General features: G+C 37.6%; 1 protein-coding gene across 6 annotated transcripts in view; it reads left to right on the forward strand.

Annotated features, from left to right (window-relative positions):
• Positions 1 to 16,999, forward strand: part of CCSER1 (coiled-coil serine rich protein 1) — a 711,885-nt gene that overhangs the window by 329,319 nt on the left and 365,567 nt on the right. For all 6 annotated transcript variants that reach the window (XM_087737605.1, XM_087737607.1, XM_087737609.1 and 3 more), the window contains one exon: positions 9,580 to 9,657. In XM_087737605.1, coding sequence (XP_087593731.1) covers positions 9,580 to 9,657 — 78 coding nt within the window. The remainder of the gene's footprint in view (positions 1 to 9,579; positions 9,658 to 16,999) is intronic.

Genomic DNA, 16,999 nt, shown 5'->3' on the forward strand with positions numbered 1-16,999 from the left:
ATTGTAGTTAAATGAATGTGAAAGGTGTGTTCGATTTTTCTCCCTGGTTTCCCTATTAATGTTGAAGGGTAGGAAGAAATTATACTCATTTGTATTCCTGGACACAATATAAATGAAAAATGAATATTTTACTGCTAATGGCTTTATAAAATGCTATTCAGATATCTCAGCAACTTTAATATGTAATTCCATTGCAAAACACAAAAATGAAAATAAAATGCTCAGCTGAGGGCTCTAAAAATAACGATAATTCAATGCCTAAATACTAGGACAGGCAACTTTTAACTCCTCCATTCCTTTGCAAGTTGCATCAGTTTCTTAAGCGATGCAGTTTGTCCTCCCCAGACTTTACAGAGTGTGGGGCTGAGAAGCTGTGTCAAAATGGAGGTTCACTGTAGTGAAACCTGACGTATTTTTCAGACATGCAGTATTTGACCAACTTCACTGTGTATCTTTTCAGTAGCAAACCAGTCATATGGCTACATCAGAGCAACTACATAAAGAGATTCCTTCAGTCAATTCTGTGTGTGTGTGTGTATTTTCATATCTAAATATCTAAATATATATTAATATATATTTACTAGATATACTTTTTATATATATATTTTAATATATTATATATATCAGCCTATGTATATGGGCTGAAGGGGATGGGCATTGACCAAAGGAAGGGAGAAAAGTAGAGAAGGTGGGAAGACTTTCAGGTTCAGATGGATGGCACAACAGGAGTAGTGTTAGTGGTGGGATGGGTGCAGGAGTGGGAAGTACGGTGAAGAGAAGATGCTGTGCAAGTACCCTAAGAGGTAAGAAAGAGTAGAGCATATTGACAGATTTTGATTTGAGCTGGTGGGAAGAGAAGTAAGTATTAGACTAGAGAAGGGAAGAAGAACAAGTAGAGCTAGAAAGACTCTGAAGAGCTTACTGCAGTTGGGTTAGTTTCTGTTGAACTCTCTGCTAGGGTGGGAGTTGAAGTTCCCGTTGTGTCTTACCCTTCTTAATCTTTCCCTTAAGAACGGAAGGTGCTGTCTGAAGATAGAAACTCAGTGTACCACATATTTACAAAATCAAGGAATATTTGTTCTACCTTGACCAACTCCACTTTGGAACCTGCTTGCTATACAAAAAGCAGGCTTAGCATGCTTTGAAACCGTGTCTATGGTAATCAGAATTTCTACATTTCAGGAGCTGAAATATAGCCTTATATTACACAAAGGGATTCAACTCGCTAAAACCATTAAAGAACGTTACTATTAAAAACACTGTGAAGAAAATAACATGGCAAAACTTACTTACTGAATATTTACCTTTTATTTCTAACAACATCATACAGAAGAAGTGCTGCAGCCAGGGAAAGCATATTTCAAATTGTTAAACGTCACTTGCTTCTTTTCTTGCAGTGGGAAGAAAAATCTGGCTTCCTTGATTTAGCAGCAGACGCATACAGATGTTTAAAATGTTGCCTTTAAGCTGTTATTGGGGAATTCAAGACAGTTTTTAGAATGAAGCCTCTGCATCTGAATAAGTTAAAATACCCTGTCAGAAGTGGTTCCATACTGAAATTGTAAAAACCCTTCTGAGAACTGATGAAGAAGTGAGAATAATTGCAGTCACAACATTTAGAAAGTGCAAAGTGGCTTGTTGAAACCTCAGTGAAATGCATAGCAATTGAAGGCATCTCAATCTTTTTGAGAAACACAGAAAAATAAAATATAGCCTCACATTAAAATACCAGTGTGAAAATCTGGCAACGTTGTTCTTGATGCTTACAAAGTAAAATAAAGGTAGAAAACAACTGAACAATTGAGCAGGAAATTATTAATGAAAATCAGACTGGCTTCATTATGTTCAGATTTAAAAAATAAGTTTTATGAATGTTATGAAACATTGTCCTCACTCAGATGAAAACAATATGTGGCAGGGAAACTGTAGGCAGAAAACTGACCACAGTGTTGCAGGAGCTATCACTTATATCCCTATGTATTTATGGGCAAAGGGATGTACTGTAACAGTAAAGCATGTGTAGTTTTTTGGATATGAGTTTAGTCTGTGAGAAAATGTTTACCTTAAAGAAAAATATTCATTAATAGACAGTGAAAATAGATTTTTGTCTTGAAAGAATCGCGTCTTTCTCTTGTAGACTAAAAAAGATGTTACATAGGCTGTAAGGAGATCATGAACATCTTTCAGAGCTTCATGGAGAACAGTTAATTGTATGAGTATGTGAGCATAGGAACTGTTTTGCTGAAATTGGCACCTAAATCCATATCTGGCTTCAACAGTGACCTTCTGCAGATACTTCAGAGGAACTTACAGAACAACCTGTTTTCAGGAGCATTTTTTCCTAACCCATCAAGACAGTTATTTTCACATATGCAGAAGCATATAAATGTATATCCTGTGTATGTTTTTATCTTCTTTAATGTAATTGTAGGTGCATCTATTGTTTGTATTAATATCTGATCCTTTTTGGCTCCAGCTTATATCTTGGTCCCAGTATGTTATGATATATAACGATGCAGAACATGCATGAATGTGTAAGGGAGGGAGAGGAGGCGATTCTGTTACCAGATTTAATCCTTCTTGGTTTAATGAATTGATTACTTCTTTTCTAAGTGTTTTATTTGGAAAGGCAGAAAAACGATGGATCTGTATGCAGGGAAGACGTAGGAGTTGGAGAGGGCCCAGAGATACTTCGCTGATAGACTCTTCTTTGAGTGGATGCAGACATTTTCTTCCAGATTCAGGCTATGGCAGTAGTATGGAGTATCAGCGTAGTTACTTTTAGTGCTGTGATGCAGGCTTTGGAGAAAGAAAATGTCTTTGTGACTAGAGTAAAAAAAAAAGACATCACTGAACCTACTGTATGAGCCAACCGTCATATTTGCTACAAAACTGAATGCAGTTTGAGCACAAAAATGTGTATATTTGAACCTGAAAGATCTCCTGCAAGGAAAGAAAAGCAATTGAAATAGGCAGCCTGCAGACGAAAATCCCAGGAGAGTACTTGGTTCTCTCAATTGACTGCTGAAAGAGCAGAAAAAGCTGATGTTATATGATATTATTAGGGAAGAATATACAACAACAAAATGTCAAGGCTGGATAGTGTAGTCAATGAAGTATGAAAGAAACAATAGAAACTGAAGAGGGAGTAGAGTTTTGCTCAAGGAAATCAGTTCTCCACTGTGTTGTCAACAAAGCGTTTGTGTCTGTGAAAGCAACCCCCTGGTTTTCATTAGGATAAAAATATGACTGGAGTTCCATTTAATGTAATGTGTCATAGTAGCAGTCCCAACTCACGCAGTGACAGTCATTGATGATCCTGCGGTACTCTTCACAAAGAGATGTTAACCTCAAAGTCATTGTCCAAATTACTTTTGAAATTACATTCTGCTTGCAGATAGAAGTGAAGGGGGATTTTAGAGATTAACTCAAGTTGAATTTGCTGTTTGGGAAGGTAAAAATGGTTTTCTCCTACATATTAATGGACCCTTCATCTAACCTCTGTGTGCCAGGGAGTTATCTGACCAAGGGAACTTGGGTCTCTGTTTATTACGAGTGTTGTGAAGGAGAGCGGGGAATAAAGGCAAACTGGAAGGACAGGCAGTGAAAAATCAAGGTGAAAATGAAGAGCAGAAAGGAAGGGATATTTGCTGTTAAATAAATCTATTAGTTGTGTAGTGATATATATGTCATTTTCTATTATGAGAAACATGACATTTGTACGCTTATAAAAACAGACTGGTTTTTTCCGTCTGTATGTACTCAATTGTAAAGCAGCAGTCTTCAATTCTTGAGCCTCTATTTAGAGGCTTAGTTCAGCTTTCTACTTTGTTTATAAATTTAAAAACATGTTTATTAAGGTGTTCTCCTTGTGCTAGCTACCAGATGTTTTATATGTTAGGTATTTTCGTATAGCCATTTTTAGAAACTGAAAAGCAGATAATAATAGTAATTTGTGCCTGGTATTCTGGTATTCCTGTACTTCTGCATTTCATATAAGGAGAGGGGAGATAGCTAACGTAGTAAATTTAAATATTTGAGTAAATTAAGTATATATTAAATATAAATTAAACAATGTGAAAATACAATCTGAGTCGAAACTATTTCAAATACTGTAGCCCTGCAACAAACCATGGACTGGTTATATACTCCTTATGTTGCTTGCTGGTTATGGGCTTTGTAATTAATTTAGCTTAATTAAAAAGCTAAAAGAGCATCTTTCCAGCTGTTTTTCAAAGTAGAAACAAATAGCAGTCAACAAAATATCCTTCATCCTAATCCCTCCTTGCTGAAAAAAATTGTTGTGCAAAATGTTAGATTTTATGTGTGTGCTCAGATTTCCTGAGAACTCAGCATCTTCTCAAATAAACAGTACTAGACATACAAATGCTGTTAAGTGACAGATCAGCATCTTATCTTAAATGAGGTGAAATTTCCCACTGGCATTTCACAGCTCAGGTGATTAGTTTTGCTTAGATTGTGAGAGGAATAGAAGCTAATCTGTCTGCCTGTATTCTAAGTGCTAGTTGAGAATCAGTAGGTAATTGAACCACTAAAAACTTATTTGGCTATCCACACCTCATGTACTAGCATAAAAAGAGGTAGCAAGACCATAGCAGCTGTAATTTATGGTTCTCTCCTGTGATGGGATGCAAGACCCACACAGCCTTCTAAGCTATGGGAGCAGCAAGCTCTAGGCAATGTACCTGAAAGCAATAATCAAATGTCTCAGCTGATAATTGCATGTATTAGTAATTAGTAAGAATAATTAACTATACCTACTAATAAAAGACACATGAAATAGGTTTCAAAATAACCACCTCAATTGTATTCAAAGGGGTTAGAAAATAGACCTAAACACATTTTAAGGAGGCACTTCAATTCTTAGTGAGTGAGACTGGAGATGTTGGGGAAAATGAATCAAACATGGTGGGGGTTGGGAGGTGAAAGCTCATTTCATGTGTCTGCTATTTTTTCTTACCAAAACTAATTTTGATTTTGCTGGCGTCAATTGTTTACAGTAATTTTATTTGCAGGAAGTGTCTGTATCAGCAAAAACCCTTCATGACATTAAATAATATAGAAACTACAGAAATCACAGCACTCCAAAAGTATGTAGGGGAGCATTGCATACTCTGGATGAACAACTGCAGTGATTGGACTTGTGAGTTCCTGATTTCTATCTTTGTTTTTAACAGTCCTTCATAGCTTTGAACAAATCACTTCCCCTTCTTTTTCACTGTCGATAAAATGGGATTGTAATATTTAAGCACAATATTTCATAAAGATGTTGTGCAGATTGATTAATAAATTCATTTGCGGGTCTTTGATTACCTTCAGTATATCAAAATGTCACTACGGAGCTTGCTGACTGCACTTATTTAATTTCCTATTTCTACTCAACTTCTGGATTATAAAATGATACTTCATGGCATAACTTATGATGCAACTAAAACTATCACCCTGAAAGTCAGTTCAACACTTATCCACTACTTCTTAGAAAAAGCTATAAAGTACACAGATTGTCTTTTCTTCAGTTATTATAAAGATTTATTTGATCTCTAGCTCTAATATCCACTGAAGGTTTTCTCTGTCAGTATTAACTTCTTAGATCAATAAATTGCGATACTGATCTCCAGAGAAGTCAATGTCTGCCAACTGTCATTGCAGTGTTTACCCTTGTTGAAAAGCAGTTGTAGCAAATTAAATTGGCTTGTCAGTGGATGATGTACAATGGATGGTCCATATTTTATGGTACAATTAACGAAGGTTGAAACATAGGCCTCTTCCTAGAGAAGATCAGATTAAAGATAAGGGTTTGTAGTGAGAAAAATCCCAATTTATGAGGTGAGGTGAATCTGTTTTCATTTAAAGAACAGTTGCTGAAGACTGGAAGATGACTGTTGTTTTCAAAGGAGCATGGTTTTAACAATGTGTGTTTATATATACTTGATCTTCTGTATTGCTGGAAAAACACTGATTACATTCTCTAATTTGCCATTAGACAATTTATGCCAGTATGAAGGTTTATGAAACATTCTGTTTTGAGGCAGGTATGCACAAGTGGAAAAAAACAAAACAAAACCAAGCCTGTAACTACTTTAAAACGGCTCCAGAAAGAGCTTCTTTCTCTTTAATCAAGCTAAAATGGTGGGAATCTGTCCTCAAGCAGAATCCTAGTCCTGCATCTCCAAACAGGATGCAGAAGTGGGGAAAGTTTGTTCTCTTAGACTTCTTTTCTTCCTTTCCCTTCTTATCAAGAAATTTCCTGATAGTTAATCACATTTTTAACATTACTCTCTGAGGATAAATGAATAGCACGGCCTGGCAGTGACTCCATGGTACCCGTTGAGTTGCACAGTGAGGATGATGTACAGTTAGGCTGATCAACTCTAGAAATTAGAAGGAAACTTGAGCATCAATCATTGTAATCGTGCAACAATTATCAGCAAAATTGTAATAATGTCCATTTGCTGGATTTTAACAGCCTGCTCTAAATTAAAAAATGGCCTAAAAGCACTGAAAGAAAAGCTCACAGGATTGTTTTCGACATGGGAAAGACAGTATTTTCTAAACCGTTGTCCTGAGAAATACTTGAATTGCTTGGGATTCAGACATTTCAAAAATGGAGTTTAGGTGATTAAAGCTTTGCAATATTCTGTGCCCTCCAGAAGACTCGGAGGTTTCCAGCGACACAGGGAAAAGGCTCAGTCTACAAAACCCAGCTGTGGTATCACTGTGCATCAAAAATAGATTTTAAAATGTTACGGTTGCACGGCAAAGTACTGCAAAATTAGGAGATGTCCTAATTTACCTGATTTTGCCTAATACATATAATTATGGTATAAATGATGTTTAACGTCTACTACAACTTATAAGATATGATTATAGCCTAATGGTGTAGCATCTTCTAGTTAATTTATAACTAAAATCTATCAACTTTAAGCCAGACCTAAAGTGAGTGGTGCTTTTATGAGAACAGAATTGATTTAGGCCACATCAAATAAAAAGTCCTCATTGGGTGAATTCCTCAGAGAGGTAGGGGGTTTTGTGTATGGGGAGCTTTAGACTGCAAAGTGTGATTATGACAAATCCCCCGTGGATGGTAAATGTAGGTGGGAGGTGTGATGTTGTTTGAAATCGTTAATATGTCCCTTCAGGAGGGCAAGCTGACAACATCTCTCAAAGCAGTGATTAGTTTGGAAGGTTTTTTTTTTTTTTAATAGCTTGAGAAACAACCCTTTTGGTACTGTCTCGCTCAATTCTCCGCTGTAACAAACTGTGTTAGCGCCACTGGATTTAATTAATCTACACTGGCAGAGAAGCTGCTCTGCATTCCTTAGAGAGGAAAATTACTGAAGTTGTTGGAGGGGCCACTGAGGGTATGTATACGTGGACAGCTGTAGCCAGACACAGGCTCTTCTGCCAATGCTCCTGTCTGGCCAGACACAAACCATTTGCAGTCCAGAAGCTATATAGTCACGGTGCCCCTGCTAATATACCCCACCTCTCAGCAGCCTTTCTAGTTCAGGCACGGTGCCACATCAGCGTGGCATCCAGACCTGGGCTGGCTTGTGTCCAGTCATCACAGAAGAGTGGATGTTTTTCTGAGGCCATCGTGTGGATGTGCCCTGAGAAGTTTTGTCAAAGCAACTTTGGCATCCTCAGGGCTGTTCGATCTTTCTTAGATGCCAGCTGTCACTGAAGAACTTGCAGCTCAGGTAGCATACAGGTACCAATCTGCTTTGCAGATTTTCGTACTGAGGCTGTTTCAATGCTTAAAAGATTGCACTGCCTTCCTGCACACGTCTAATTGCAAATTAGGGCACTTGATTTGGTTTGGAAAGCAGCTACTTGATTTTTTTTCCCATCTTAGTTTTTTTTTTTTTTTTTCTATTCAGTGTAAATTAAAAGACAAATTGTCCTTGGCTGAACTGTTGGCTTTTGAGACAGAACATTCTCACAGAGAAGGTCTGCAGTTTTGTCTGCACTTTCAGTTTAATCTAAAAGAGCTATGTTTCACTTCCTTTCAGTAAATATTATCAGCCAGTTTCCTTGATAATCAAGTGCAGGAGTCTGTGTTAAAATTAGTAATGTTTCTGAATACCAGAGCGATGGATTCAACAAAGATATTGTCTTTCTGACATGCTATAATCTCCCTTATTCCTCAACAACTTCTCTGTGTTCCATGGGTTATAAACTGCCTGTCTCTCTCTTTCTCTTAGGAAATAATTACTGTGGCCCCCTCCTTTCTCCATTACTTGCATCCCTTTTATTGAGCAAATAATTGTTGCCTTTTCTTTTAGGTATGGTGTAACTGGTATGTATCTAATTAAACTCAGTGATTTTCTCAGTAGGTGTTAACTTTGAAGCCTGTGCCCTGTATTTCAGATCTTTCGTACCCAAAATTTTGTCGCGGTTGTAATCCTGTACCAGTTGGTTGAAAAAAATACGGTATCTCTGCATAAAAATCTTCTGATGAATGAACTGTTAGAACTCTATGGGTGGAGTGGTATTCTTCACTTGCAGAATTTGGGCTTATTGAAGGGGTCGTAATAGATGCATAGTGATGTGAAACCAGATGTCTGATTAGTTAATTGTATAAGCTGAATTCATTAAATCATTCTGCATTGCAGTGCCACAGCGTGAAAAGGAAATGAACTTCTGGCCCATGCAAACTTGTTTTTTTATTTTCTCCATTACATCCTTTCTGTTTTACTGTTGTTGTTGGTGGTGGATTTTTTCATTTTACCACTTAAGAATTTATTCCCAAGAAGTATTATATATTCTAGTTTTCTCCAGAACAATCTTGGTATTGTTTGTGTATTTTTTTAAATCCAGATTTTGTTCTTCTATTATTATTACCATTGCAAATTATTAAAAGTTTCCACACTTCTTTTCGTATCTGTCACATCTGTAAAAATAATGACCATGCTAACCAACAGGTTACTGAAATATCACCTAAAAAACAGTGAATTTTTAGATCAATCTTTCAAGCATTTTGACCGGATAGTTCTATTGAAGTATACTGACTTATTTTCATTATTAACTCTGCTGTTCACTCTTTCTTGTCATATATTAGTGCTCATTTGTAAGATATATTGACTCATGTGAAAGTGATCCTTTTTTAAACTTTGATCCAAATACTTTCGTGCAATATATTGCTTTGCTGTTGATTTTGCCTTTTAACTTTACTATTGGGCCATCCAAAAAATAATAAAAATTAAAAAAAAAAAAAGTATAACATAGCTTGTTCTAGATGAACAAATTTTTATGTTATCAGTTATCTTCTTGTATTACTCTTTTGTAGACACAGTTTGTTTGCATATTTGTGCATATGTTTCAGTCTTTGAATGGGGAGTTCATTTAAAATAAAGAAAATGCAAAGTACTTACCCATTAGTGAAATACTTACTTTTAATTATTAAACGTAAATACAGTACAGATTGCACTTGCTTTGTCAATCTAATTCTGTTGGATTTTCAGTGTTGTTTTTGAGCTTTTTTTTTTTTCCCCAAATCTAAAAAGATTTCCATAGAACATGGTTGGAAATGTGAACTCCTGTGTGCTTTTCTTTCAGAGTACGGACATGAGTCCAGCTAGTAGCACCACCTCACTCCCTGTTAGCCCTCTTCCTGAGGAGCCGTTATTTTTCAAGGTACAGTTAATTCATTTCATAATAAGTATTGTATATGAATTTTAGCTAATCGTGTTATCTAATATACTATGAAGTGCTATTATTGCTACTTCCTTTTCTTTAAATTACTGCGATATCAGCAGATGTTCTTATTTATCACAATACCATGCAGTTTTCAAGAAGTACCTAGAATAAAACGTTATTGGTTTTGAGAAGTTTATTCTTCCAGCAGACTAGAGCTATAAACCATTATTTATAAGATTGTGTTTTTATCTTTCTCATCTGCCAGCAATACATTTTGATATGTGCATTCCTGTATATGTCATTTTTCATCAACAGATTTCTCTTTATATTGCATTTCAAGTACATGTTTTAGTGAAACAGTGACTAGAGGAGATGTTAAAGATATGTCAAAGAACAGTTTTGGTGTAAATCCAGTGTAAGCCACAGGCCTGTCATTTTAGGTAATTTTAATAATAAATGATGGGACGATATCTGCAACTTCGTAAGATTTAACCTGTGAGGAGCAAGTGGCCCTATGTCACTTTTTCACCTGACTTCATGGTATCCAGCCCTGGGACAGCGAATGGCCTTAGACAGAGCCCAACTCCTGAAGAGGCCTCCTGAGGCCACCCGGGTATTCAGAGCGGTGCTGCGGCTGCAGGCAAAGCGGTCACCTTGCCAGTTGTTTGCTGGGACAATGAAGAGGGAACTCGGGTTTTCAGCACCATTGTCTCAAACGTGTGTCACACTGTGGACAAAGTTACACTCCCAGGAAAATCCCTTTTAAAATTTCCCCTTTCCCCAGTAAGTTTCCGCCTACTGTATGAAAACAACTAGTAGCTTGGCTTGTGTTTTCAGTCGCTTTGTGATGACACTGAATTAAGGCTGAGGAAGTAGAATTAATGAAATTTGATGATGTAAAGTTTGCATCTCTTCTGCACATGCCTCCATCGCAGGAAATACCAGCGTCCTTCAGACCTGGCCAACCCCATAAAAAAAAATTCTTGGGTTTTTTTTTTCTTTTTCCCATATTTTCTATGTCTGTGCAAGAGTTGTACCCTACAGTTCATAACCAGCTAGCTAGCCAGCTGATTCCTGTTACTAAAATGGACTGTGCTTGCTTGGTGGTTTCATCAGTGGAGGTACAGATGGGATAACTGTGGTTAGCTATTCACTGATTCTCATTCGTCTTTTGGGGTTTAATGCTTTCAAGATCAGATTTGGCTGAAATTGAGCAATGTTGTGCCAAGATACTAGAGCACACTTTTTTTTTCTCTTGGGAAAGTCTACTCAACATTATAAGGCAGATTCGGTAGTTATTGTTTCTCCCTGTGCCTGGGAAACCACTAAGATATCATATACAAAGAAATGGCCTGCTCAACTCAGATAAAGGTGTAAGAGGTAAGAAAGGTAAGAAAAAGGTAAGAAAATCTAACTTGAAATAGTTACAATAAACTCTCATGCTTTTAAATTCTCAGCTGAAGTAAGCAAACATTTCTCTGCATCAGGAACACTCGGACAGGTACACCGAGAGCGTGCGTTTATTTTTAAAGGAAATGGTGCTTGTATAGCTCAAAACGGGTTGCAAATGACTTCTTTGAAGTGGAATAGTTTCTCTAATGAAAAAATGAAGGTATTTCTTCATATTAATAGTCTCCTTCCTTTATATTTTATAGTAGAAAATGGTACAAGAAACTGAAAAAAAAGGGCAGGAAGCATTATTTAATCTTTCGTTTTCAGTCAATTTTCAAAATGGGAAACATTTTCCTTTGGAATTCAAGTAAAATGGAGGCCAGACCAGGAAAAAGTCAAATACATCTCACAGCCAATGCCCTTAAGTAGAAATAAAAGTAATATAAAATGTAACAGTTTCTGTTATTTCTCCCTGACTCACTCCAAGAGAGAGCAATATTGTTAGAGTAGTAATGTGAATTACTGGTTTTACAAGCCATAACCCTCTCCAAATACTGTCAGTCTATAATATTGGCTTTTGATGATGGGATGATGCATTTCCCTTAGCAACATGATAATAACCTTTCCCACCTCCTTGCTGTAGAAAGGAAGATTGAAAAAGGAATTCCATTCTGTGGTTCTGAAAATACAGGTGTAGTGAAGCAGGGTGGTATAAACGCTGCATCTCTTTGGGATAGTTGAAGATCTCTGAGCTAATGAGCTTTTATATTAGACTGTGAAATGAAACCAAGCCCCTGTTCTCAATCACACCTGTTTATATACCAAGAAAGAGAACTGTTCTTTCGTGCATATTATCAATTCATCTTCAAAAGAAAGTCTGCATTTCTGCATAAAGAAAGAATACGAATCCTGTCATCATACTCTTTTTATATCCAACTTCACCGAAGCAGATGCCTGTCATTTTTAATCCCACAGGATATGTGCTCTATAAATATGAAGGAGAACCTAAGCTTGTTCAAAAACATTTTAAGATTTTGAATTTAACCTAAGGAAAGTTGGAAGCAAGATTCCCATGGGAGTGCTTGCATGTTGCATCTCAGCTCTGGTAACACTGAACTCAGCTACCATTTTCACAATATATTGAGCATGCTGTGACATGCAGCACCACCAGAAAGATCCAAATCACGTGAGACCATAATCAGGAATATTTGGAGGACAGTCTTTTCCAGTACAGCAAGAGATACTCCACCTGGATCCATTGTATACCATTATTTTAATGGAATCATTATGTTTTATTTATGTTAAGACAGTACCTTTAAAGGAGTGTCAGGGATACCTAGCACAAGGAATAGAAAACAATTGAGTAAGAAATGAGGGCAGCCAACTCCAGTGCTATTTAATCCTAAAAGCAACCCTGAGAAAATGAAAACATAAGTGCATCATTAATGCCATTCAGCAACCTTGGCCCCATAACCCATGGAATTTGGTTTTACTTGAGGAACAAGTGACCTTGCACAGTAGCCAGAAGTACAACCAATTTTTTGTGTGACTTCGGGTTTCCTTCTCGCTGTGCAGTTAGCGACACATATGCGTTCAGAGCAGTCTTCCCTAGCCATGCTCTTTAAAAGCTTAGAAAAAAATCCTGCTCAGACATGTATGCAGACAGTGCACTTTTGAAAAGCTTTTCTAAACCAATTTTTGATAAAACACTCATAGGCATTTCTTTTTAGTGAGGGTTATTTTTATGTCAAATTCCAGCTTTCAGTCCTCTGCTGTTTTCCGTAGTTAAAGCTATTTAAAAAAGCAAGATCTTTTCCCATATTATGGGAAAAGTTTATTTCTTCTTTTACAAAAGAACATCTCTTTGTCGGTGGTTTTGCACTTAAATCTTTCTGTAGGGAGGATCTTCTTTGAACAGAAGTTTATCCTTCTGTCCCTGTATAATATTTGTTGAAGAATTAGAGCCTTATCTTGGGGAAAAAGTTATGTCACAGTTGAAAAATTTCAGAATTAAGAATCTGAAATACAACAGAGCAGACTGGTATTTGTCATGCAACCTTAACTCAAGTGTTATTCTGTGTTATAATAGCAAAACTGTAGCTGGCTCAAATGTGAGTGACTTTTAATTATGACTACTTAAATCTATGCTCATAAGCTGTAATTAAAAATAATCTTGCCTTTCATTTAGAAGATCAGTGAAGGAGGGGGTATTTCTGAAAGGTCAACTTACCAAGCAATGTCTCATCTATTTCTTAGAACATTCCTTTCTGCTACTCATTATACTGTGCTTTATTATAACAGTATTTTATTATATTTTAAATTATTCAAAAATATAGTGACAGGCACTTTTAAGAAGGGATCTATGACAGCCATTTAGTACATAAGATATCTAATATTACCTAATTATACATTATCTGTTATAACGAGCACCAGTCTCACTGGTTATTAGCCACAACCAAGTTGTAAATAGTAACCATAATAGTAATTTATTATAGCAATGTTTAATTGCATTTCAATTCCATGATTAATCTCAACCATGCTTTACTAATTGGCATTAAACATAAGAAAAAAATCCGTACATTCTTTCCTTTCTGCTTTGAGGGAGCTGAGAATTTCCTTCAGCATTTGTTATCTTACTGTGTTCTGACTTCTGTAATTAATACTTGTGATGCTAATTCCCTGAGTAAGAAATGGAAATGTCAGCACAAGTAGCAAAAGCTAACAGTCCTTAGCAGTGTTACCACTGCTGTAGGTCTAATAAGATATAGATCTATACTAAATTAGGTCTATACTAATAGTTCTGCCATTCATCCTGCAGCTCTACAGGCTCCGTGAACGCAGATCTTTGCAGTCACTAATGGGCATGACTCTGGCAGCTCATGACATTTGTGCATACAACTTTAACAAGAGATAAATTTTCCATCTGGTCAATAATCAGATTAATATTTTTACTGCAGATGTTTGGAACAATCTGTATGACAGTCACAATAATGATCGCTGGTTAGCCAAGGCGACTTATCTTTGAGAGTGTGACTTCACATATCTAGCTGAAGAATGAGGTCTTGTCCAAACTTAGTCAGCAATGATGACAACAAATTGGGCCTGTACTTCAAAAAGCTTCTTATGCTCATTGACACACAGCCAGCCTATTTACCCTCTGTTCCTTAAAGGCACTATTTCCAATATTTTAAGTTTGCTGGCACTTCTTTGAATAAGACCATTTTAATGTAGTGTTTCTTTTTGTTTTCAAAACAGACCCTGAAATAATCACATAGACATTATGACCCATGGGCAGATACAGGTTAGGGTTCAGGCATCCTCTTTCATGGGTTGGAGGCCTCATTAGCTCGTGTCCCTCTCATTCCATGCTCCACCTGAATTTCTGCTTCCACTGAGCAGCATGTAAGCTCTGAAGCCTCTCTGGCTTTTTGGTTTTTGTTTGTCACAGAAATATTTTTGGTATTTCTACTAAACTGAACAGAGTTCTAGAAGTATGGCTCACTCAACCCCACCTCTTCTACTCTTTCCCCCCTGATCTCCAGCTTGTTTTAAACCAGTCTTTCATCCTTCTTCGGTGGTTTAATCGATTCCTCCCACTCTTTACTTTTATTTCGTGTATGGATATTCTCTTTCTCTATGACTCCTTATGTCTTACTGGTGTAGCACAGCCTTTCAAAAGTCACATCATACAGCGGCTTTCTGCCTTTCATAGAATCACAGAATCGTTAAGGTTGGAAAAGACCCTTAAGATCATCAAGTCCAACCGTTAACCTATCACTGCCAAGTCCACCACTAAACCATGTCCTCAAGCACCACGTCTACCCTTCTTTTAAATACCTCCAGGGATGGAGACTCAACCACTTCCCTGGGCAGCCTGTTCCAATGCCTGACTGCCCTTTCAGTGAAGAATTTTTTCCTAGTATCCAACCTAAACTTCCCGTGGTGCAGCTTGAGGCCGTTTCTTCTCGTCCTATCGCTTGTTACTAGGGAGAAGAGACCGACCCCCACCTTGCTACAACCTCCTTTCAGGTAGCTGTAGAGAGCAATGAGGTCTCCCCCCAGCCTCCTCTTCTCCAGACTAAACAACCCCAGTTCCATCAGCTGCTCCTTGTAAGACTTGTGCTCTAGACCCTTCACCAACTTTGTTGCCCCTCTTTGGACACCCTCCAGCACCTTGATGTCCTTCTTGTAGTGAGGGGCCCAAAACTGAACACAGTACTCAAGGTGCGGCCTCACCAGTGCAGAGTACAGGAGCACTATCACCTCCCTGGTCCTGCTGGCCACACTATTCCTGATACAAGCCAGGATGCCATTGGCCCTCTTGGCCACCTGGGCACACTGCTGGCTCATGTTCAGGCGGCTGTCAACCAACACCCCCAGGTCCTTTTCTGCTGGGCAGCTTTGCAGCTACTCTTCCCCAAGCCTGTAGCATTGCATGGGGTTGTTGTGACCCAAGTGCGGGACCCGACACTTAGCCTTGTTGAATGAAAGCCTTCGATTTTGTAATTTCTGAGAAAAGACTTACATATCTGACTTGTTTCGCAGGCTTTATCATTGTAGTATATGAGATCTGCAAAAGGACTGAATTTATTCTGAAGGTAGGAGTGAGAAGTAGGTATTATGGGTCCTGTTTCAAGAAGCATCTGTGCAGCTATTCACTCTCTTCCTTTTTCTCAGTAGCTCTGTGCACACCTTTCCTAAGGACCAGGGCTCTGCCAGCAAGTCCATCTGAGTAGAACTACATCATGTGTAATATTTGCATCAGCTCATCCAGCAGGGTGTGGATGTGGCTGTGAAATTCTCCTCCTAAGCTTTGACTGATATGAAATGGAGTGACAAAGAATAACATCATCAAAACAGAGCTTAATGGAAGAAAAAAAATATATATATACTTGCCCAGTTTTCCTCTGACCTAATAATTTCTTTCAGGGGTTAGTTTATCCTGGCCTGTAAACTTATTCTGGGAAACAAGTTGTCCCTCACCCAACGTGCTCTCTGTGTCTGCCGTTGATCCTGACTTCTTGCTCTTGTTGAAAATGCACTATGTTTATGGCCAAATTTGAACACATCTTTATGTACCTTGTATGTGTCTACTGAACAACCTGTCTGGTATGCCACGGAACCAGAAATATCTACCTCTTCATGCAGGTTTTGAAAGGAGGAGATACAGAAGGCAATGGAACTACTGTACAATCTAAAAATACTGCTATACAATTTTAGCAATACTATATTTGAGTTAATCATTCAGGTAATGTTACTACTTAGCTACTTTGGGTTATTAGACTTCCCTACTTGACAGTATGTGATTTAGCTCTCTTAGGGGAAATTGGGTGAGCAAGAAGAAACAAATAGACTAAATAAGCAGTCTCCCAAGGCAGAGTAAAGACCAGGACAAAAGACTCTCTCCAGGGCTGGATCTCCATCCTTGTTTGGTTAGTGGCTCTAATTAACCAGTCTAAGTGTAATGCAGTGTTAAAAACCAGACTGTAGAAGAGAGTGAACATCAAGAACCCCTCAATGGATATTCTTTTCTGAATGACTGATTTACAGTTAAGAAAGAATTTATCACTCGGACAAAAGTGGTCTTGAATGCCTGTGGGTAACTGTATACCTGCCAGGCTTCATGTATGGAGAAGACAGACAAATATTTACACATTCTGAACACGGATGGTATTTCCTGAGATTACCATTTCCTTCAGGGCTTTCAGATTAAAATTTGGTCTGAGAACAAAATTCTTCAAGAGAGGTAATAGCTGAAGGCCCTAACACCCAAAGTGCGGGATCATTCAAGAAAACTTGTGTGAGCTCGGAAATACAGTTGTCCTGGTACAAGGACATTTTACAAGATTTAGCTTTTTTTTTTTTTTTCCTTTTTTAAAGTACTTTAATTTTTATTGCAGGGAGCATAGGTACAACATACGTAATTTCCCAGTGTCACTGTTATAAT

This window comes from Nipponia nippon, unplaced genomic scaffold (assembly GCF_047370975.1).
Source record: "Nipponia nippon isolate SJK-2023a ecotype South Korea unplaced genomic scaffold, ASM4737097v1 scaffold_6, whole genome shotgun sequence".
Taxonomy (NCBI): Eukaryota; Metazoa; Chordata; class Aves; order Pelecaniformes; family Threskiornithidae; genus Nipponia; species Nipponia nippon.